The sequence below is a fragment of the Pyrgilauda ruficollis genome, unplaced genomic scaffold (genome assembly GCF_017590135.1).
Source record: "Pyrgilauda ruficollis isolate IOZ18807 unplaced genomic scaffold, ASM1759013v1 scaffold54, whole genome shotgun sequence".
Lineage (NCBI taxonomy): Eukaryota > Metazoa > Chordata > Aves > Passeriformes > Passeridae > Pyrgilauda > Pyrgilauda ruficollis.
Window position 1 is genome coordinate 5,854,892 of NW_024527044.1, and position 23,395 is coordinate 5,878,286.

General features: G+C 41.2%; 1 protein-coding gene across 1 annotated transcript in view; it reads right to left on the reverse strand.

Annotated features, from left to right (window-relative positions):
* Positions 1-6,765: 6,765 nt before the first annotated feature.
* The window catches only part of CDC5L (cell division cycle 5 like), a 31,017-nt gene continuing 14,387 nt past the window's right edge, over positions 6,766-23,395 (reverse strand). Inside the window, exons 12-16 of the mRNA XM_041480891.1 lie at positions 23,040-23,120; positions 22,489-22,734; positions 19,554-19,751; positions 8,340-8,552; positions 6,766-7,227 (exon numbers count right to left, since the gene is read on the reverse strand). Of these exons, the coding sequence (XP_041336825.1) occupies positions 7,123-7,227; positions 8,340-8,552; positions 19,554-19,751; positions 22,489-22,734; positions 23,040-23,120 (843 nt within the window). The 3' untranslated portion in view covers positions 6,766-7,122. The remainder of the gene's footprint in view (positions 7,228-8,339; positions 8,553-19,553; positions 19,752-22,488; positions 22,735-23,039; positions 23,121-23,395) is intronic.

Consider the following 23,395-nt stretch of genomic DNA (forward strand, 5'->3'; position numbering starts at 1 on the left):
GTCACAGCCACATGGGCTTGGCTGTGCTCCTGCCATGCCTCGTTCCTGCTGGAAGAAGGGGAGGCAGGCAGACGTTTGTGCATTCTCTGGTGATGCACAATCCCCGTCCTGTGGTCACCGGGTAACTGTAAAATTAAATCAGATCCTTGCTGTTAACCAAAAGGCATCTGCAATGAAAGGAAGTTAAATGCAGAGCTGGAGGGGTTGTTCTGCTGCTAACAACACATTACAGGACCTGCTAGGAAATCAAATTCACTGTTCTATCCTCGCCCACATGATTAAGTTCACTCCCAGCTTAATGTAATTTATGTGATTTAGGATTAGGTGGGATATTTTATATTGATTGTAGGTTCAAGGACCTTTTTTTTCCCTGGACTTTGGTAAAATTGCCATTATTAATGGCATATAAAATGGCCACAAGTTGCACCACAGGGGAGGTTTAGAGTAGACATTTGGAAAAATTTCTTCATAGCAAGGGTGGTCAAACACTGGAACAGGCTGCCCAGGGCAGTGGTGGAGTTACAATCCCTGGAAGTGTTCAGAAATTGTGTGGATGTAGCACTGTGGGACATGGTTTAGTGGTGAATATGATTGTGGTGCAGGTTGGACTGGATGATCTTAGAGGTTTTTTCCAACCTTAATTCTGTGACTTTCCAACCTTGATTCTGTGACTCTATAAAATCCACAGGATGTGCTATAGCAAGCATTAAGTACATAAAATAGTTTTTTTTTTTCCCTGCTGTATAATCCTTCCATGAGGTAGAAAGTGGCCAGATACTCCCATCTTCCTCTCTAGGGACCATTCAGGAAGCCAGAGACAAAAAATTCTGCCTTCACCAGAATTTGGGTGTTTTCCAGGCAACACAGTGATGCTGAGGGGTTGACCTCTGGGACTGGCAAAAGCGGGACCAAAGGTCCAGACCTTCCAGTCCATAACAGGGCTGAAAGTTTGGCATCTCTCCCAGAAAGGGGGGGATGCACTTTGTCACAGCAAAATGACACAGTTGTGTGACTAAAATCTGCTACAACAGGGACAGAAACTGCTCAGGGCCCTCTGAAGCAATGCCCAACCATTTATTATGCGGGGTGAAAACACCTCATGGGTGTTCCCACCAAACTGCCGTTTCTGGCTTTGTCTTGTTTTCCTCTAAACTTGAAGCAAGATGATCAGCACTGTCTCTTTTCAACTAAAGCACCAGCAAAATGGGGAACAAAAACCCTGGAGGTCACTGTTGGAGCCAGAATGAGCTAAGGATGTAGAAGCAGCAGTTTGAAGTGAGAATATATTTGAATAAACCAGCTGGAACAGGGAGGTGAGTTTCAGAGTTCAGGGTCTTGTAAATATCTGTGCTCTTCACCTTTCTAATGGAAGACCCTACCTCTTCCCAGACCCTTGGAAGCGCTTGGCAGGAGCATAGATCAAGGAGGGATAGAGGGATAAGTCTCTTCTGTGCTAGAGATTGATTTGGTTGAGTCAGAATCAAAAAAAAAAAAAAAAAAAAAGTGGGATAATTTAACTTTTATTTATAGCTATTTTATGGTCTGCCATGGAGCCTAATTAATGTGGTCAGTAAACTCACTCTTTTTTTTTAAGATTCAGCTGCAGTGATGGTCCTGCCCAAGCCCCAAGATAATTCATGAACAATTATAGATAAGAGAGAGACAGCTTTGAAATCAATGTTTTACACAAGAGCCAGATATTACAAAGATCAATGCAATAATTAGGTTTTTAAAAAAATAAATATATCATACAGTTGAATTACTCCAGGGGTGCCTTTATGTCTGAGGTTCAACCAGTGGATTCTTTTAATCAGAATTAGTTCTGGAATAGATTTTGCTGGCTATGGAGCTAAAAACGTAATGCTGGCTAGCTCATTCAGCTTTAAGCATCATGACTATTTTTCAAAACAGGACCTCTTTCTTCTCCACAGAGAAAGGCTCATCAAATACAGACAGGAGAGGAGAGGAAAGGAAATCTCAGCTCCATTGAAGCTGAAGCCAAATCTCCCATTGAATTCACTGGGGCCACAGTCTCACCTAAACTGCACAACACACTTAAAAATGCTACTGGCCTGATAATTATACAAAATCGACCCCACATTTCTGTCCTGGGAGGGGAGTGGGAGAGGGAGGAGAAGAGGGGAACCTAACACACATCACTCTGATCCTGTGAGGCATTTACCAGTAGCATGTACTTGGCAAAAGATGTGATGTATGAAGTGAATAAATAATAAAACAGTCTGTGTTTCCTTGTGTTGCAATTCGTAAATGATCCTAAAAGACGAACTTGCATTTCCTTTGAGGAATCCTTGAGGAATCCAAACACATCAGCACCACGGTTGTGACTTGGAAACCTGAAAGTCATCGAATGAGGCAGACCCTGTCTAATCTGATCTGTGAAAAACTTTTGACTTGAAAGCAACACTTTTCTAACCCTGACACTAAGGCATCTCTCAATGAATCACAGTAAACCCAGACAACACCCCCCAACAACTGGCAAACCATCAAACCCACTATGAGTAATCACACCAGCAGCAGAAGTGATGCTGTAAAACACTGCCATACCCACTACTTTACCTTTTCACCTACTGTGTGCATCACAGTCCTGCCTGAGGCAGCAGGAATTGGTTAAAGCCACCTCATATAAATACATAAAAAGCTAATGAGGCTTGCTGGAGGGGAGATGACTCACCTAAAGTCCTGTATGAAACCAAAAAAGTGAAGCTCCTCTTTTTTTATCCACAGCTACTCCCCTTTGCTTCAAAATTATTAAAGTCTCAAAGGTGCTTAGTGTGGAACTTTCAAAGGATGAGACAATTGCATGTACTTAGTGGAGATACAGGGTTGCATTGGCTTAGATATGTGTCAAATGTGTGTTTTGAAGTCTTTTTCAGGGTCTGATCTCACTCCTAATGTCAGTGCAAGTCTTCAAGATCAGCAAAACCAGGTATTTTTTGTTGGTAAGACAAGGTAGAAACTGGAGCCCTGGAAAGGCAGAGCAAGCAGGTCTGGAATCAGTTACAGGGACACTCTGCCTTGAGATGAGTATCTGGCTATTTTTCAATGTGCTTTTCACTCAGCTAGGAAAATGGGGGAAATGCTATTTGATACTCCACTTTTAAATCCTGCTTGGGAGACAGGTGTTGCTTTGAACCCACATTATGGAAGATAACTGCAAGCTGGATTCCAGAGATGAATGTGAGGCAGATTAAGTCCAGACCACAGTAATCTCTCTTCTCCAGCAACATCACTGACCGAGGATACTGAAGGCAAGCCAAAGTTCACACACTGGTTTATGATACTGTTAGCAAGTCTGCAGCCAAAACAAAAGTTCAAACATGGGTTTTTATGCATTTTATTTAGAAATCTATGTTCAGGCCATGATGACAAAAAACAATGAATTTCCAGAGATTTCATCAGGGGCACAGATCCAGCTGAGTCTGTCAGGGGACCTAATTGTGGGTAGTTACCTCATGTCAGCTACTGGCCCTGGAGCACCCAGCGCATGTTTCACACTCACTTGAGGCAGACAATGAAGTGGGACATCCTCTGACAGAAGCAATCACAGAATCATTAAGGTCGAAAAAGACCTCTAGGATCATCAAGTCCAAACATTAACCCAGCACTGCCAAGCCCAACGTTAAACCAAGTCTCTAAGCACCACATCTACATGGTTTCTGAGGACTTCCAGGGGTGGTCACTGCACCACTTCCTTGTGCAGCCCATTCCAATGCCTGATCACCCTTTAATGAAGAATTTCTTTCCAATATCCAGTTTAACCCTTCTTGGTGTAATTTGAGGCTATTTCCTCTTGCCCTATCACTGGTTACCAGGGAGAAGAGCCTGACCACCACCCAGCTGCCTCCTCCTGCCAGGTGTCCCCCCTGAGCCTCCTTTTCTCCTGCTTGAGTCCCCCCAGCTCCCTCAGCTGCTCCCTTGTGCTCCAGACCCTTCCTCAGCTCAATTGCCTCTCTATTCTGCCTCACTTCCACCTTCACTTGCACTTCCTACCTGGAAATGTGGCCCAACTCACATCTGCCCTGTACAGGGGATTGGACAATCAAGCTGGATTAACATATTTTAACCCAAATGTGCTGCCCCAATGCTTGTCTCAGCAAACAAGGGTGCAAAAGGCAAACAAGCAGCAACAGGCAAAGACAAGATGCTCCTGTTGGCACTGGAAGTGTCTTTTTAAGGCAGCCAGAGAGCTCTGATGTGTCTTGGCCACTGCTGGCTGCTGTGACTAATTACAGTATTACACAGTGCTTTTTCTCTGGAGATTTGCCAGGTTTGGAAGAGCTGGCTTCAGCTCTGTTAGATTTCTCACAGGGAACCTCCTGTGCCTCCGAGGAGTCTCCCCCTTATCCCAAGCTCACAATCTCTGTTATCTGTCGGGTATGGATGAGACACCCAGCTGTTATAATTTAGTCCCCTTGGCTTTCCCAGGTACCGGAATCCAACTCAATTGAAGTAAATGACAGCCTTATCAACTCCACAGACTTTGAAGCAGGCTCCAGCTATGGGATTGATCCAATACATAAATGCCAAGTCTGATTCCAGGAAGGGAGGAAAATCATCAGCTGAAATTATTTAAAGGCTTGCAGATATATCTTGGCATGCTGAATGGAAATGAAGGAATTTCTCAGGGAGAATGTTAAATAATTCTCAAAATAATTGCTAGCCCACACAGCACAGCCCCCATCTCACCTCTGTCACACAGGTTAGAGCTTCCCCACTGTAGTGAAATGTTCACAAGTTTGCATTGTTTATGGTTATACTTATTGTTGTTCTTGGGAAGAACGATCAAATCAGTGGCCGACTTCAGAATTTTAAAATAAAAATTTGCTGTCAAGGTGTGCTGGTCACTCTTGTGTCCAACAAACATCTGCATTTAGCTACAGAGCCATTTAGAAGGAGATTCAGGGAGTGCTTTTCAGGACATAAACTGGGCCAAAGCCCAAGAAACAGATCAGGCAAGCTCGAGCTCCATCATCACCTGCAGCTGGAAGCACTGACATCTACCAGCATCCAAATTTACTTGGACAGATTTCCTGAGCACTCCAGTTTAGGATCCCTCACCTGAATGACCTCAGGATGTTTTACCCAGGCTCTGCTGCTCCATTCACACCATTCTGGAACCAACAAATGCACAGAGCACCCTGTGTGAAGGTTTTGGGGTAATTTCAGTGATCTATGGCTACCCTAGAACAGGCAGCTGAGGGCAGGAATAAAGCTAAAGCAGGGCACAGCCAAACTCTAAGTAAGGAAAGACACTTTATTAGTTTTCTTTCATTACTGAGATAGAAACTTCAGGACAAAAACTCTGACTAAAGACAGGAAAAACTGAATTTGCTTAAGTGTTGTGTGAACAAACTGTACTGCAGAAACACTGAGCAAACCTCTTGCAGGTACTTCTCAAACAGAACCACCTGGTGCCTGCTGCAATTAATGACTGGTTAATTGCATACATTTCAAGAAAGAAAAGTCTTTTGTGACTGATCAGTCCTGAATTTTTAATTTAAACAATTTAAGGCAAACTTTGAATACCTGTCTAGCTCCAAAGCTGTCAAAAATACAGGGCACATCAAAGAGGCTCTGCTGCAGCCCTAAAAAGAAAAGAAACAATTGTAGTTGTGGTATTGGTAAACCTACAAGGGTTTCTCTGTTAATATCTCCAGCTACCACACAACCACAGGAACTGACATGATATGCCATGATTTTTCCTTTTGGGTATAACCATCCAAGCTAAAATACCCCATATGCTACAAGATTGATGCTTAATACTTCATTCCAGATGTGTTCTGGCTTAGTTAAATATTTAACACATTTCTAGAAGAATGTAGTCTATAATTGCATTAATACTTCAGAAGAATGATGTCCTGGTGAGTAAAGGGAAAGATATTCCAAGGCTGGCTGTGTCCCTACTCCTATCAGTGACAGCAGGACTCACTCAGGTTACATTTAAAAAAATCTAATAATCATTAATCTCCATGGATGGCATTGACAGAGCTACACAGGCACAACCCTGACAGTGTTCCCCAGTAACATTTCCAAGGCCTAAGCAAAGTGACACTGCAATCTGGTAAAATTCCAAACAGCAAAATCCCCATCTAAATTTCAAATATATCCAAGCAAAATAGCATGATGCATGTTACTGGATGTATTTAATTGCTGGATTTTGTGCAGTTTTGCCTTTTTTTCTGTACCTTTTCACAAGCTATAGCTCAAAAAACCCAATGTGTAGGCACATTCCAACCTTTCCCTAATTCTATCCCTTACCCTTCAAGACAAAGCAATGAGACACTTAAATCCTATTTGGATGTGGTGAAAGGAGGAGAAAACACAGAGCTTCTTTCCTACCCCACACCAGGGCAACAAAGCAGCAGATGATTTATAAAAATCAATACTTACAAAATTTAACAGTACATTTTCAGCTGAAATCTATGGTTCCATTAGGCATTAGGCCTTGCTGGGCGTCTTTATAAAATTTATCCCTGCCATGGTTCCAGGATGGGGAGATTATGCCAGTATGACCATTAGAGCACCAAGATAAAACTGGGAGTGTTTATTCACAGGCACAGAGAAGAGTTGGGAACATGGTATTTATTATGTGGACATCAACTATCCTGCACAGGTAATTCCTATTACAAATTAGTAATGGAAAAATAAAGGCAGCAGCAGGGGGAAGGGAAGACCAGAAACACAAGGGAGGGCTGGGATATGGGAAGATTCGATTTTAGTTAAAAGACAGACATTATTACTTCATTGTTTTTTAACATTCCAGATTTATTTAAAAGACATTATTCTGTATCTTACAGGTCTTAAGACAGGTAAAACCCTAGGAATAACGTGATAACCCTAGCAAATGAAGACATGGCTAAAATCATACGAGAGTGATTTTTATTTTCTTTCAATAGAAGTTTAGACATTTCAATCCCATTTTTAACACTGGCCAGAGCTATTCAAACTCAGAGCATTTGGAATAGTCCATTGAAGGAACAAAACTTGACAAGATGGAAACAGCAGACTACACTTGATTTCTGCAACTGCTGGCAAAAGCTGCTGGAAAAGTATCTGCACACTTTAGAAATGTTACATCAGTGACAGATGGAATTTTGTGCTTTAATACTTTGCTTGAAAAGTCTCTTTATCCAACATGAAGTCAGCAAATCTCTGCTGGAGCTCCTTTTCTCTCTCCTGCTGTCGCTGCACATCTTCCTTCAGACACTGTAGGGAAAACATCATTAAACAACCAGTCAGTTTTCCACCAGTCACATCCATGAAGGTCATTACCAAAGGCTGTATTTTAGTTCCTCCAGAGGAAGAGCTCAGAATTAAGACAGAACATTGTTGAAATTACTTACTTTAAATATAAATATAAAACAGAGCAGTGGATGTAAAGTATCAAGAATCACAGTTGTCTTACTTCAAATGGCAGGTAGCTCATCCTGTTTTTGACAGCAGCTAAGATCAAATGCTTCAAAAGGAGAGATTTCAAAGTGGAACCTTGCCATTTACTAAAAACAGGTGCTATTAGCAGCTATCAAGCGATTTAATATGTTTTAACTGTTATCTTTCACTTAATCAATTAATCACTTCTGAGTTTGTAAACACATCTATCAGCATTTCTAAATCATCCTCACAAAATCAGTTTTAAGAACGGATGCATTTTATCTTTTTTTTAGCAAGTGATTGAGAGTATCAATGGAAGCCTCCGTTCTGGGAAAACCACATTACAATAAAAATTGTGCTTAGGTAAACACTTATTCCTTGGAAAGGAAGGCTGGTGCTGGTTCAAACCTAGGACTGAGTCTTGATTAAGGGTTGTCTCATTAGCTGAATAAAAAGAGAATATCCTGGAGATCCTTAAACTAAGAAAAGTGGCTCCAAGGTAGTGATTTCAGGTACATACCAGCATTTAGTCTGCTGGTTTTTAAGGAAGAAAGAGATTTTAGACAAGTTTTAAATTTACCCAAAGCTCTAACTGTAATTAAAACAAACCAAAAAAAGAAACAAACCAAATCAAGAGAGAGATGGAAGTTATGCTGATATGCATTGCAGAAGACTTATAAAATAAACCACACAAGGAAATAAAAAAACCCCAGAGTTAAAGAACACACTGCCAGATTAGTCCCAGCCTCTAATATGTGTATCACAGAATCTTTGATATTGAAGTAAAAGACAGATGAATCTGGTAACAGCCAAAAGTATAATTTTAAGTGAGCATTAAAGACTTGATACCAACTCAGGCTGTAAAGGTCAGAGCTCATGCCTTGTAAAAACATCTTTTCCACGAGGTGCCTGTGTCTGACCTCAGGTATTGGATTTTGCAATCTCACCTCCAGCCTCCGAGGAATTGCAGCATCCTCGTGTTTCTTCAGCTCCTCAAAGGTCCGCAGCTCCAGGTGGGCCTGCTCGATCTGGTCCCACAGATCATTCAGCTGCTTGATGAGCCCCATTGCTCGAGACTGGTAACCTCCAAGAAGGATCTTCAGCTTCTTCTCCATCTTGGCAGCCCTCTTGGCTTCAGTGGTCATGTGGCCTCTGTTGATCTGCCAGAAGGAACCCAAGAGTTGTTTTCGTTACCCAGAATTCAAAAGCCAAGAGGGGAAAAAAAAGGTAAAAATGTATCTGTGGAATTGTGTTGAGTTGATCAAGTTCTTTGATTTCTATTAAAATAATCATACTGTATATTTTACAACAACCTAGACTTCTGGATTAAAATCTTTATAAAAGAAATAATATAGCTCTAAAATTGTAATCCAGACAAAATCCATAAACAGACAAGTGACACAAATTACAAAATTCTGTCAACTGGGACATGACACCAATAATTAAACATGTTTGTGCTAATATGTTATAAATGTTGTATAAAACATTTATAAATAGCAAAGGTAACAGAAGTCTTTGTGTATTTTTCCACCTGGGGTAAAATTATATGAGCACTAAAAGAATGAAATATCCACCAGGCATCAAAGAAATCTTTAACACTGAATCCCAATCACAAATGGACTACAGACGAGGATTAGATTACATTAAATATTTGGAGGAAATTGTTCCCTGTGAGAGTGGGGCCCTGGCACAGGTTGCCCAGAGAAACTGTGGCTGCCCCTGGATCCCTGAAAGTGTTCAAGTTTAGGTTGGACAGGGCTTGGAGCAATCTGGGATAGTGGAAGGTGTCCCTGCCATGGCAGGTGGTGGAATGAGATGATTTTTACAGTCCCTTCCAGCCCAGGCCATTCTATGATCCTATGAAACCAAGAAAGAAAACATGCCTCCACCATTGAGCACAACTGTGGAGAGGTGCAACAGCTCACATCTCTGAACAGGGACATAAGGCTCCTCGTTGAGGCTTTTTTAATGCTACTTCCTTAAAAGAATAACCCAACAAAACAAAATAATTTTTTTAGAAAGGACTGTGTGAAGAATGCCAAGCTCAAGAAAAAAACCAAACTTCTCATATTTTGATTTTTGCCACACTTAATGATATATTAGTGCAGGACATGAAATACGATCTGAAAGTCTCTCAAGTATTAAAGCATAAAAGACTAATTCGGAACCACAGCGTTTGAGTCACCAATCCTTGCCTTATTTCTTCAAAAATCAAAGCTTTGCTGGTGAATGTTCTCACATACAAAGAAATTACCAATAATCAACCAAAATGCAGCACCTTTTTCATTGCTACAAGTATCCAGTACATCATTTATTACCAATAAAACAGAACTCCTTTTGGAAGGAACTACTGAAGAGGGATCTGCCCTTCACAGTGATAACTACAGTCAGCCATCACAGTCTCACACACCAAGCTACTGCAAAGTGCATTTCATCAGCCTTCCAACTGTACTGAGGTACCCTCTGTTACACAGCTGCAGGATTCTGTAACGTGCCCTCCTACTCCTTAACAATTTATCCACTCATTTAAAACAGTTTTAGTTGGTGGTGCAGAGATAAACAAAGTGAATGGTCAAGGGAGAAAACTGTTAATGGGTGAGTGAAAGAGAAATTTGACTTTCTGAGCTGTCTAGTTTGCTCCTGGGGAGAGAGATGAAGACTGCTACGCTTTTCAAACTCTGTTGGCAATGTAGACTTAAGCTATGCCCAAGGTGCTTTAAGCATACAGAAAGGCGCCTATTTTTCAATATTTATATAAATCTAGAGAAAATTAAATAAATAGATTAGGGATTTGTGAGGATACTCTCTGATGAAAAAGTATGAAAGCTTTAAATGTCTTCACTGGTAAATAATATGCTATTACTGCAACAACAAATACAGCTGTGCGGTCAATGAACTATTTTCCAATTACTGTTTCCTGGATGAAAAATGTGTGCTGAGCACCACTGACATTTAGAGATCATGGAATAGATGGATGCGTAGGCAAACAGAATTTTGTTTGTAACAGAGGCCTGATGGAACAAAGATCAACTGTCCATGTTGCTCCCAGCATTACAGACAATGTAGAGTATGGATGGTATGAAAGGAAACTCCTATCACAACGTCACTCTTCAGAGCAAGCTAAAAAAGACCATTTAGAGAAGTTCCACTCTTCTGTCATCTTGAGTGAAGATCTTATTCTTTACTTTGAGGGTGAGGGTGAGTCCCTGGCACAGGCTGCCCGGAGATGAGGCTGTCCCATCCCTGGAAGTGTCCAAGGCCAGGCTGGATGGAGCTCTGGGCAACCTGGTCTGGTGGAAGGTGTCCCTGCCCATGGCAGGGGACTGGAATGAGCTGAGCTTGAACCCCCTTCAACCCAAACTATTCTGCGACTCTATGATCTGTCAAAAACCTAATTTTCTAATAAAATGTTAAACACTGAGTACCTGAGGGCATAAATAGAGTTATCAGCACTATTCCCACCATACAGAAAAGAGACTGGATCAGGGCACTGGTCACAAGCCCTGAATTATCCCCATGTTCCAAGCAGCACCAGCAGCAGTGGCAGTACTGGCTTGGTCTCACACTTTTACATTCTTCAGTTGGGATTCACTTTGCTCGGCTTTAGACATCAACATCTGTGTTTGTTACAGGAGATCCTTCTGTCATCAGGAGAGAAATCCAGGGCAAGGCTCATCTGATCCAGGGCCTCAGGACAAGATTAAACACCTCAGTGAAGGGCTCTTCACTGATGGTGATGGGAGCACAAACTGTTTGTTTAGACACTGTTATCCAAGACCGGGTAGATCAACCCCACCCCAAGTGTGTACTATTGTAAGGTGTTAAGATATAATAAACCATTTTAAGATTTAAAGCTTCTAACAAAGCTAGTTCAAGTCTAATACTTATTACCGTATCAGACCCTGATTATTTAAGCACTCTTGAAATTTTCAGAGAATTGGACTTAGTATTTCTGAGTTGGTCTGGATACTGGACTCTTAACTACTAGAGCTCCTTAGGTTATATGTTCCCATATTGCTTTTCAGTTCCTTTCCCATCTTGGATTATCATAGGCCTCACTGCTGTGAAAAGACAAAAACAAGAAAAAGAAAAGAAAAAAGCCTCCCAAGTTTCTAAAACCAGAAATAACAGCCCCTTCTTCCTTCTCTGTTTAGGGAGAAATGTGAACACTCACCACCTTTTCCCCTCCCTCCCAACTACAAAATTTTAGGACCTACTATGAGAAGGTCAAAAGGAGGTCTCAGCTTTTGTAACAAATACTATTTATTAAAAATTGCTGACTGCTGCATTAGTGCCAACAACTGCATATAATTTCAGTTCAAGCTTCATAAAATTTTAAGGCTCAGATACCAAGCTAAAAATTCCAAGCAGTTATGAAGAGGTGTGTTTAAACAGTAGTCTACATTATTTGCTTAAAGCAAAGAAATAGATTTGAGTAAAATCTGACAACCATTTCCCCCTGAACCTCACAGAAAGACATTTGAAAGATTTCTCCACTTACTTATTTTGTACTATTCCTTGGCCAGCTTTGGTTCTGCTGACTTTTATACCAGCAACAGCAAAATGAGAACAGCATGTACAGACACGGGGTAAGATGATATATGATGTTAAGGCAAGTGTGAGAGCCTTATCCCATCCCAAATCTCCGATGTAAAAGCTTCCCCCATGACTCGTAAAGTGGTGTTCAGTTTTCAGTACTGCACCAGAGAACCAAGGAAGAGAAACCAAAACAAGCAGCAGACAAAAGAGCCAAAAGAGCAACAGACATAACCAAAGGTTTATAAAACATGATCTAGAAAAGGGAGACTGACTGGAAAACCGGGGTTTGTTTGATTTGTTTTTCCTCTGCCTAACAAAAAAAAAAAAAAAAAAAAAGAGAAAAAGAAGACAGACACAACACCCTGCTTTAAATACCCAAAGTTAATTGTGAAAAATACATCTGTTCTTACTGCTACTGAGAAAGGAAGATGGACTTAAATCTGGGAAGGAAATTTTAGATGTTAGTTGTAAGGTTTAACTAAGGACAACGAAGGACAGGGAAGGACTCCTTATGAGAACAAACATCCACTGGGAAAGATTTAAGAAAAACTGACCCTGTGGAAGGAAGAGCTCAATTGCCTTAAAAACTGCATTTTCAGAATTCTCATCTCACCAGGTCTACTGAGGACACTCCTCCTCAGTTCCAAGGGTTTTTCCGCTGTACTGACTGGTTTGTTTTCCTTCCCTTTAATGTGGAGCTTCTGGTAATCCCTGAACAGCATTAAGCTCTCTTGTCTTTTAATTGATCTTCCTAATCACGCTGGATGGATTAAACAAACATGGAAGAAAAACTGCTGCATGTTCAGAGCAGAGGCACAGTCAAAGTAAACCAACCTGTTCCGTGACCTTGGAGAATCAACATCATCACAAAGCTGCCTCGCTTGCGCAGAGAAATCCTCTGCCAGCTTCAGCTACGCCGGCTGAGCAGAGCACTCCTGGAACATACATAGGACTACTCTAAATGTTACTGTAACTTCCTTCCTCACCTCAGACCCACACGTGGCCCTCCCAAATTCAGTTCTACTGGCAGGAGGTGGATTGACTTAATTGGAATGGCAGGTTTGTGAGCTTGGCTCGTGCTGGCTCAGCTGCAGTGTCTGGGGTGAGAGCGCTCAGCTCAACAGCAGCTTGTGCTCCAGGCCAGGCACTTCCAACCACTCCAGGGACAAGGACCCCCACACTACAGAATTCTCTGGCCATACTGGGGTCATCTGCCTTTACAAGCTTATGGTGCACTCAACAATAGCATGTTTAAAAAGAAAAAAAGTCATTAATTTCTCTACTTCAAAATGCTTTTTCAGTTCCAAGCTCTTGGATGGAATTCTCCATTTTTGGGCTGAAACACTCTTATATATGTCTAGAGTTTGACCAGGCAAAAACTCTCTGTAGAGCCCTGCCTGAGTTACCCCCAAGTCAGTAAAATGTAACTGCTAGAAACTGAGGCTTGGAGTTAGTATCAAACCAAAATTGCACATCCAGTGTAGAACAATAAGGCCTCAATCTATTAAACAACATTAGCTCAGCTTATCAACCAAAACCACTCCATGGGCTTGACACAATTTCACATTTCTGCTGTGGCACTAAAGATCACAGAATCAGAGAACGGGTTGGGTTGGAAGGGACCTGAAAGATCAAATCATTCCAACCCTCCAGCCATGGGCAGGAACACCTTCCACTAGAACAGGCTGCTCCAAGCCCAACCTGGCCTTGAACACCTCACCTCCACTAAGGTGCTCTACTTAATGTAGGAGAGAGAATGAGGATCATGAAGTAAAGGTGCTGATCAGGATCAGAGCAGTCAAAGAGGGACTGAGCTTGTAGCTGGCAAGACATGAAACGAAGAAATTCATTCTAATTGACTGGAATCACAAAAAGTTTTTTATGGAAAGATTCACTTTAAAAAAATCCTCAATTTAAGGCACTGCTGGTAAGCAACTACAACTTCCCAAGTGAAACTAGACCAGATGTTCAGAGCTTGCATAGCAATATAAAGCTGCCTTTTCCCAGTTTAATAGGGGAGCCCCAGATAAACTCCTATATTGTACTTTGTCACGTAGATCATGTACCATTATGACTTACTGATATCTGCAGAACACTGTTTTCTCTACTCACAGCCAAATCTAATGACCCAAGAGCATGCTCCCCCTGAAGCATGTTCCAGAAATTATAATGACTTGTCTTCAAACACCATGAGTTGCTGTGACTGTTGAGTAAAAACAATACAGGGTATATGAAAAGCAAATGTTCCTACAGGGGCTCACAGCATCCAACTAGAACTAGAATAATCTAGGAAAGTTACTGTGTAAGTCAGTAGAAATTGTTGATCTACAGCCATGACATTAAAGTCCACTTTGAAGATTTTTATTTTAGAACTGCTTGTAAGACCAGCAGTTTTATGAGTGATACCCGTGTATGCTCCCTACAAAGAAAGGAAGTTGTACTGAGGTAGGTGTCAGTCTCTTCTCCCTGGTAACAAATGACAGGATGAGAGGAAATGGTTTCAAATTGCATCAGGGGTGCAATTTGAAAGGAATATTAGAAAGAAATATCAGGAAAAAATTTTGTTATGGAAAGTGTTGCCAAGCATTGGAACAGGCTGAACAGGGAAGTGGTGAAGTCACCATCCCTGTAACTGTTCAAAAACTGTGCTGATATGGCACTTGAGGACATGGTTTAGAGGTGAACAAGACGGTGGTATATAAGGTTGATGGCTGGACTTGGTGATCTTAGAGGTCTTTTCCAAATTTAATGATTCAAGGATCCTATCTCAATCACAGCAGAAGCATGTCTGGAAGAGCATAGTTTATGACGAAAAATGAATAATTAATTTTTACTAAACTTTTTTGGAAACTCTCTACCACTCACTGCGAAAGAAAAACCTTGCATTAGGATCACAGACAGCAACACCCACCAGAGGCCAAGAGCTTTGATTAACCACAAGCAAACATGGGTTACTGCAGTGTCTGGTGAGGTCACAGGGCAGCCAGCACAGTGTAATTACCTTCAAACACCACTCCTGCACAACCAGAGTGCCTGCACTGGACTCTTCCAGAGGCTGACAAGGTTGTGGGGAAGCTCAGGCAATAGAGCCTGGCAAAGAGCCTGGCTCATTCTCAATACATCAGAAGCTCCATGGTGATCCTGCAGCACTCAGTTCTGGACAGTGAGGGTGTGCAAAGGCCTTTGCAATGAGAGCTTTGTCAATGCTGAACTTTATTTCTAAGCATGCTAAGTTACCAGATTCTGAACAATCTGACAATGAAGACCCCTGATACTTCTGATGTCATCCTCTGGTGCCAACTACATTCCCAACAGACCTTATTAAAAAAAGTGTATTCCATAAATGCAAGACATTAGGACAAAATAAAACATGTGACCATAAAAGAAATGCTACTCAGGATTTTCACAGTATTTTAGTTTTGTGAGTAATTTGTCTGTTCCTAATTTTAGTTTTGTGAGTAATTTGTCTGTTCCTAGTCCTATAAAATCTCTTATTTTCTATGGGTGCTTTCTGAGCACCAGCACACCTGAAAATGCAAAAGAAACTGCGAACTTTAGCACACAAACTAGAGAGAAATTAAATGCAATGTCCAATAAACTAAAGTGATACACCCTGCAGCAGAGTAAACCATGTATCCTATAAAACTCCACCTAAGGAAGTTGTTTTTAATCTGGACTAATTCAGAGGACTTGGGCTGCAATTAAAAGCAAACATCAACATTTTGACAAATCATCACCTTGATGTATCTTGGATACTGCAAAGAATAGTTAATTTACTAGATTTTGCATATGGTAATTTACATAGATTTTGCACAGTGTATGTTGAACTTTTCATCTGTAAGCTTCCAATAGCATTTATAATTTAGTAATCAACTGAAATGATAATGTTAACTACCACAATTTCAATTAAAGTATTTGTATTCTGCAAGCCAACTTTATTAACTGTCTTCAAAGGAAAAATAAAGATGGCAGGAAGTTTCTATGTTGTGAACTACAAAGAGAAGCAACTAGCTTGTTAAATAGATGCCTTTACTATCTCATTTCATCTTATAATATTCCCAGTTTAACATATGTTAGTAGGAATGCTTTTCTTTATAAATGTATTGTTTGAAGAGAAGGAAGCAAAAGGTATTGCAGAGAACTGAAGCAGTTACTCAACACAACTGCAAGCATCAGACAACTTCAATTTCTGAGATCACTTGTTCTGCAGTGTAGCCTAGCCTTGGAAAAATACTCTGGATTTCTAAAGCTACTGGAAAGATCAGAAAATTCCACAAAGCTAAGGTATACCAAAGACACATACTGAGGGCACAGGGATTCACTTGCATAGACCTGAAACTCCCTATCTGTAATGCAAGAAAGTTCACATACCAATCCTCTAACATTCTTAACCCACATCAGTAACACATTCAAGGAGTCCAAAATCCTCAAAACAGAGCAATGAAAAGTATTACTAATACACAGCAGTACACTCCAACATCAGAACTACTGATGAGCTGTGCATTACTGATGATGCCTGGACAGGATACCCAGCCAAACAGAAGCTCTCCACAACGGCTCCACTTTGCCTCCTCAAGTTCATCAATAACAGCACAAATCTGTTTGTGATATCAGCATCCATTTGAGAAAGATAAATGTCATGTCAACATAGGCTGCCACGACTAAACCACTCAGGCAGTGAGAACAGGACAATTAGAGGAAGATGAGTGTGTGTCCACACCATCAATCCAGCCAGGAATCTCAGAGTGACGAAGACAGACCCAGAAACAGCTTGGGTTTTTTGCACAGGATCTGCAGGGTGTCAGCAGCCCCATATGGAAGTATTAGACAGTGACTTCCCCATGTGCAGCTGTGCCAAATATCACTACACTCTCGTGGGTTTTCCCCCTAAAAATCTTAGTGCACTATAAATGGGAAGAAGCAGCCCCCAAAACTGACCAACATCAGTTACTGCTGCTGGTAAACTTTGTTTTACAAGTTCTTCTCTTCTCACAAAGACAGCTAAGAATACAAGCAAGTGTCTTGGGGTACCGAAAGCTGATCTAATATCCCTGCTTTTCATTAAGCTTGTCTGATACTTCCCATTAAAATATCTATTTCAACTGATATTGCTTTCAGACAATTTTAATTGGAAAAACATTAAAATGAAGGTGGGTTTTGTCATTGCTGATAATGGGGCAGGAAAAAAAAATCTGTGCTTTTTTATTGCATATTCATTTGTTCATTAAACTGCTATGCTTTTTATTTATTGTTTAAGAAACGAGTCAGCAGGTGAGCTATGCTTAAAAAGCCATGCTTCCCTTTTAGGAAGGGCCTTTTAGGGTCAAGCCACAGAGCTGCACTAAACTGCATTTTGCACACACTTGGGAGAGATTTTCAGGTCAAATTTAACTTTGCACAGAGTCCACCTGCACTTAACAGCAGTGACTTGTGAGAGGCAGCACAGTGCTCACTGCACCTGCAGGCACGGGGCTCTGCGGCCCCACTGAGGTGGTATTTTGGAACACAGGAAAATGGGAGAGCAGGACTGTGTGTGGAATTGCACTAAGCCACCAGTCTCATCCAGCAGCACTCTGATCTCCCAGGGGATGTAGCTACATTAGCCAGAGTCTCATGACTGCAGTGACTGATAACAGACACAACAGGGCTGAGCAGAGGAGCAGGACCACCTTCCTCAGCCTGATGAGACACAGCTAACAAGATTTTGTTAATTGTCTTTCACAGAAACCCATGCAAAATTGGCAGCAAATAAAACCTTTCCTTTTTTTTTTTTTTTTTTTTTTTTTTGGCAAGACCTCTGATTTGTATTTTGCTTCCTGGGTGACTGTCTTATGACTGCAGAGCAAAGACCATTTAGAACAAACACACATGAGTTTGATAAATTATAAACTTGACCTTACTTTGCTTCAGTATCCTTAATATGCATTCCACCACCAACTACTCATTCAAATATTGGGAAGAGAAGGACAGAAATCAACAGCACAAGAAAGCCCACACAGAAGTAACCGATTTAGACTGCAGAAACAGTGCACAGGATAAAGACACAGGGCCACACACCAAACAATTAAGAGAAAACAAAATATTCAAGAGCTACTCATTAAGCAAGTACCATCCACCCTGTGCAGTAAATGAGTCTGTGGAAAAACTAGGCTGCAATCATGAAATTAAAGGCTGTCTCAAAAAGCATATACACAGGCAAATTAAGGCTGTTCATGCATTCCCTAACTTGGACTGTTTGACTTTGCAACTTTAATAACGCCCTTCTAATGTCGTTTTGGACCTAAGATATTTAAATTTCAAAAGGATTTGTACACAAATTAGGTGCAGCCCTCTGACTTCTGGCGCGCTGCCTGCCAGGCCCCGCTGCCATGCAGGGCCAGGCTGCTGCTGAGCTCCCACACGGGATTGGGAAAGCAGAGCAAGTGAGAGTCTGGCAGGCAGCGCTGGGCAGGGCAATGGTGCTCTCTGCTGGGTGAGCAGCAGCACGACAGGAGCTCCGGAGTTCAGACTTAACCCCTACTACCGGGCTACACGCAGGTGAACTGCTCCTGGCCCGGAGCTGGGCTATCAACTGCGGGATCTGCACCTGGACAACGCTCTTGACTGACAGACTTCACAAAAAACACACTCACGTTGTATTTCATGTGTATGAATCAGGGGAAAATTCAGCCTTTCTGGCCTCTCTACTTATTTCTGGGGTAGCAGCTGTTCGGGTAGGTTTACTTCTAGCTACTGTAGCTATGTTAATGTTAAATACAAAAAACCTTTTTTTGAAGTTTCCTTTTACCATAGGAAAAAAAAATAATCTGATTCCTGCAGAATTTAGAGAGACTTTTACGCTAAAGCAGTATTTTAGAAAACATTTATGACTTACTGCAAGTCAGAACAAACATGTTCTGTGGGAAGAAACTTTCAGACCAGCTTACTTTGTCTATTTTTGGTTTTTTGTATGGAGAGTTTGGGTGAAAATCTAGAGAGAGGACTGGGCAAGGGAAATCAGTGTCAAAGTGAAATGGGATCACAAACATTCATTGTTCTCTTTTTTTGGAGGGAATCTCGAACTGGGAAAAGATGCCAGCCTGGCAAGAATTCAAGACTATCTAACCTTCATGTATGTAACAGTCAGTCAGAAACCAAACATTGAGTTGGAAAGAGAACTTGAGAGGAACTTTGGCACAGAGATGTTTTTTTAAAGCATCTTTCTCTCTGGTTTCTCCTCATACTGGCCACAATCAAGTGCAAACCGAGAAAGATCTGATCCACTCACAGTAGAGATTAAGAAAACATCAAAAAATCCACATGAAATTAACAGACAGCAGAACCTGACCTTTTCTCCAGCAGAGAATGGAGTGGATGAACTATGTTACAGCTATTAGCGTAGAGAGAAACTTTGTGTGGGAGTTCTCTGTGTGGGGATATTGTAAGGAGAAAGATGAGAGAAGGTGATTTAAGCACCTCAACAACATTTGTAAACTCCCTAGGAAAATTCCTCAACAACCAACCTTTTCAAATTAATCCCTTCAAAAGACCTGACTGAACTCCTACAAAGGAAAAAATCCAAAAAAACCACAAGGAAACTCAAAAAAAAGGAGGTGCAAAAGGCAGAAAAAAGTGACACTGACCTCGAGTCTCTTTTCCAGTGACTCTATCCTATCTTTTTTGCTGGCCAAGTTAGCCCTTGTGTAGCGGCTCTGTCCAGGCAGGTACAACACTTGGCTGTAACATTCTTCCCACACCTGGTTATAAGCTTCACTTGACAGCTCTCCGTGCCCCATCCCTTGCTTTACCACCTCCATCTCTTGTGCCAGTAGATCCTGTGCCTGTTGGAAAGGATGAGAGAAGTTGAAGTTACAATACACAGGATACAAAGAAATTTCTCTTCTTTTCAAACCTTCAGCGTGCAATTCATGGGGGCAGCTTTTCTTTTCATACTCAAAGCTCACCATCAGGTTAAGCTAACTATGAAATTTAACACAGATGCTGTAGATTACAAATGAAACCCAGGCTAGAAGGCTCCTCACAGCACAACTATCCCTCATTTTATATAATTTGGCCAAACCTGACATCACTGTGGCGTGGCTAATGAAAGCTGTGGCACAGCGAGATACTTCATCCTGCTGCACAAGAACAGAGATAAAAGCAGGGACCTTGAGGGGAGGGAGAACGGTACAGACAGAAGCAGCTGTCCTATGAAACAAAAATCACTTTTCATTTCCTTTTGCTTGCCCTTCTCCACACAACCTGGAAAATCAAGTCTAAACATTCCCGGGTGAGCTGTGTAAGCTCTGCTGCAGGAAACACAACCCTGACTGTAACTAACACGTTCTGTGGCTGAAGAACTGGTGAGATATGAGCACTCTGCTGCTTCCAGTTTAGTTTACAAAGTTTACAATGAACTGAAGAGATTCCTGTTGGTCTCACAACTCTTAATATTTCTGACAAAGAGCACGGCCCACAAAACTACACAGGCACCCAGGTCCTTCTGATTTTATGAATAACTAAAAGACTGAAGCATCTTGGCCAATCTAGATTTCATTGGTTTCAAGAGCATGTCCATGTCCTCTCTTTCAACAGCATTTACAGGTGCAGCACAAATTTCCCTATCAGCAGTAGCTATCTTACTGCAAGCAGCTGTTATGTTTTGTAACTGCACACTGACCAGGTAGAAATTCAGGTATCACCACATTAGATGATTCCACAGACACTGGGGAAAAGAAAATTAATTACATGTTCTTGATGGTCAAGACAGATAAAACAGGAGTAACACAACCACACCTGACAAAGCTAAAGCTATAAATTTCAATTAGCCAAGATTAGTACACTGTGAGGAACTACTTGAGGGTATTTACTTGTGGCACCAGAAGAGTTTCCCAGCTCCAGGAGCTCAGCACACCCTGCCTAGCACCACTGCTAATCCTTCCCAAAAGAGAACTGCACATCAGGAAAAGAAAGGAGTATTTTATGAAAGGGTTTTAGGATGAAGATGTTCTAAAAACAAATGAAGTAAAATAAAATAAACAAGTCCCAGACACACAGATCACAGAGATAGGAAAAATTTTTGGTTTGAACTGGATTTTAGACAAGAGGGAATATCGTGCTGAACGTTAGAGAGCAAGTAGGAGCAGGGATGCAAAAAACTTCTGCCCATCAGTTAGGAGACAAAACTTCCAGGGACTTTGAAGAAAAGTTTCCAGACAAAAAACCACTGGACCGTGTAATAGTCTCTAAGGGAAGTGATAGCAAACCTGATTCTTGCTGCACTTCAAAACAACCATAGAAAGCACTTGGAGAACATTCCTCAGGGAACAATCTGACACTGGCAGGACAGTAAAATTCATGATCTAACTGTATTTTCCATCTTTAACGTCTCCTGGTAAGAGATCTTGAAGTATAATTTTTCATTTCACAGCAAACTGGAAGTACATACTGTTCAGTGTTTTTCCTTTTAGGCTCTACATTCATTGGTCAGATACGGTCAAGAACATGGATTTAAAATCTGCTTGTGTATCTTTAGAGTCATCTTAAAGGAATAAGGGATTTAGGTGCGAAGATACAACAGGTATTGTCAGAGGACAAGTCTAAAGAGACAGACAACTTGGTGGCACATGATTTTGCTCTTTTCACTCATTTTTATTCCTGTAGGCATTTGGTCAAAGGTTATTGGCACAGCTTCACAGGTGAAGCTCTTTGAAAGAGCTAAACCACAGAATTGCCTATCTGTCACTTGGCAGCAAAAGGCAACATCTGTAGCTGCTTAAATAAATGAACACCCTGAACTGGAACCCTGGTCCAGAGCTGCTGTTTAACTTGGGATTACAATGCAAAACAGGACACAGTGCCCAGGCCGCCCACTCACTGCAGCCAGCCATGGCCCAATCTGCCTGCTCAGCACTTCTGGATCAGGTATGGCTGCAAGATCAGCTGCCACAGCCCAGCAGGCTCTGCACCAGCACAGCTTGCCTGGATTGAGCTTGACAAACATAATTAAACAACTTGATTTGCTGCTCCAAGGTACAAGCTGACTACCATTGTCCTATTCAGTTTGCACGGCTTTGTAATTCTGGATTAATAAAATTCAGAGGCAGCAGAAGGTGGGTATCACACCTGGTTAATGCCTCAATGATTTAACAGCAATGTACAGAAATGGCAAAGTAGAATTTGGTAACTGTTGGGATATTATTGCTCTTACCCTTATTTAAAATGATAAACAATCACAAAACATTCAAATTTGTATCTCAGTGACAATGTCTAAGGGCAAATACAGTATCCTCATTATTCTACTGAAAGGCCAGATTAACAGCTCACAGAAAGCAGAATGTGCACTTAAATCATCCTTACTTACTAACTAAACCTTACTTAATGCTTGGCAATGCTGGGTTAATGATCAAACTTGATTATCTTGAAGGTCTTTTCCAACCCCAACAACTCTTATGATTACAGGCCCTCACACAACCCTCTGGAGACCTCCCAGTTGAATTCTGTGCAGGCATTTTCCCCAGCATTACAGAACTATGCCCTAAGGAGACTTTAGGTCTCCTTAGGCCACACAATTCTCACCTTCTTGAGATCCTCTTTGGAGAACTTCTCATAAGGATTTTGTTCCAAGTAAGCCATGTGCTCTGCATTGTTGCTTCCAAATCCTGGGCCTTTGCCTTTCTTACCAGTAAACTGTTCTCCAAATGGATGGTGTAAAAGGTCAAAATGAAGCATGGTAATCATCTCTTTCTTTATGAGTTCTTCACTTTTCTGCAAGTCTGTTAGGGGTGGTTCCACATTTAAGGGTCTCAGTATTGTTTCATTAACCTGTCCAGAAATAAAAAAGTTTATAAATATAATATACACCAAAAATATTAAATACTCAAATATGAATTTTATGTATCAGTTAAACCCCAGTGGAGGTGCCAAAACCCTTGTGACACATGCAGCAATCTCAACATCTGTGCAGAAAAAATACCACATGGCAACTCTGCTGGGGAAGTTTCCTGAAAATCAGCATAGTCAAAAATTTCACTCTCTCATGATTTCCTTTGACTGTATTTCCTCCTATAATGGCTACAGCCTTTATTTTTAGTTTTTGTTCCTTAACAGTGAATTTTGTTTCCACTTACTTCTGAGGGCCGTGGTAGATTCTTCTGCACAGCTTTGTGCATTCTCTTCAGCTCCTTGGCACGCTCTGCTTCTCGGAGAGCCTAAACAAACAAGCCAAGTGTTACTCCAGCCACTGTTAACACAATCAGATGCTGCCTAAGAATGTATGTGATATAAAAACTAATTGATTATTGCAGCAAAGATTCCTTCCAGTACACAGACTTCATGTTACTAAGCCATAGCTAAATAATGTGATGACAATGTAATTCACTGCCTCTAAAGTGAATGGGAAGAGCACAGCAGATTAACTCCAAGAGAAAAGAGACCTTCAAAAGTCATTTCCAGGCATCAAATTCTCCCTCAATCTCAACTGCAG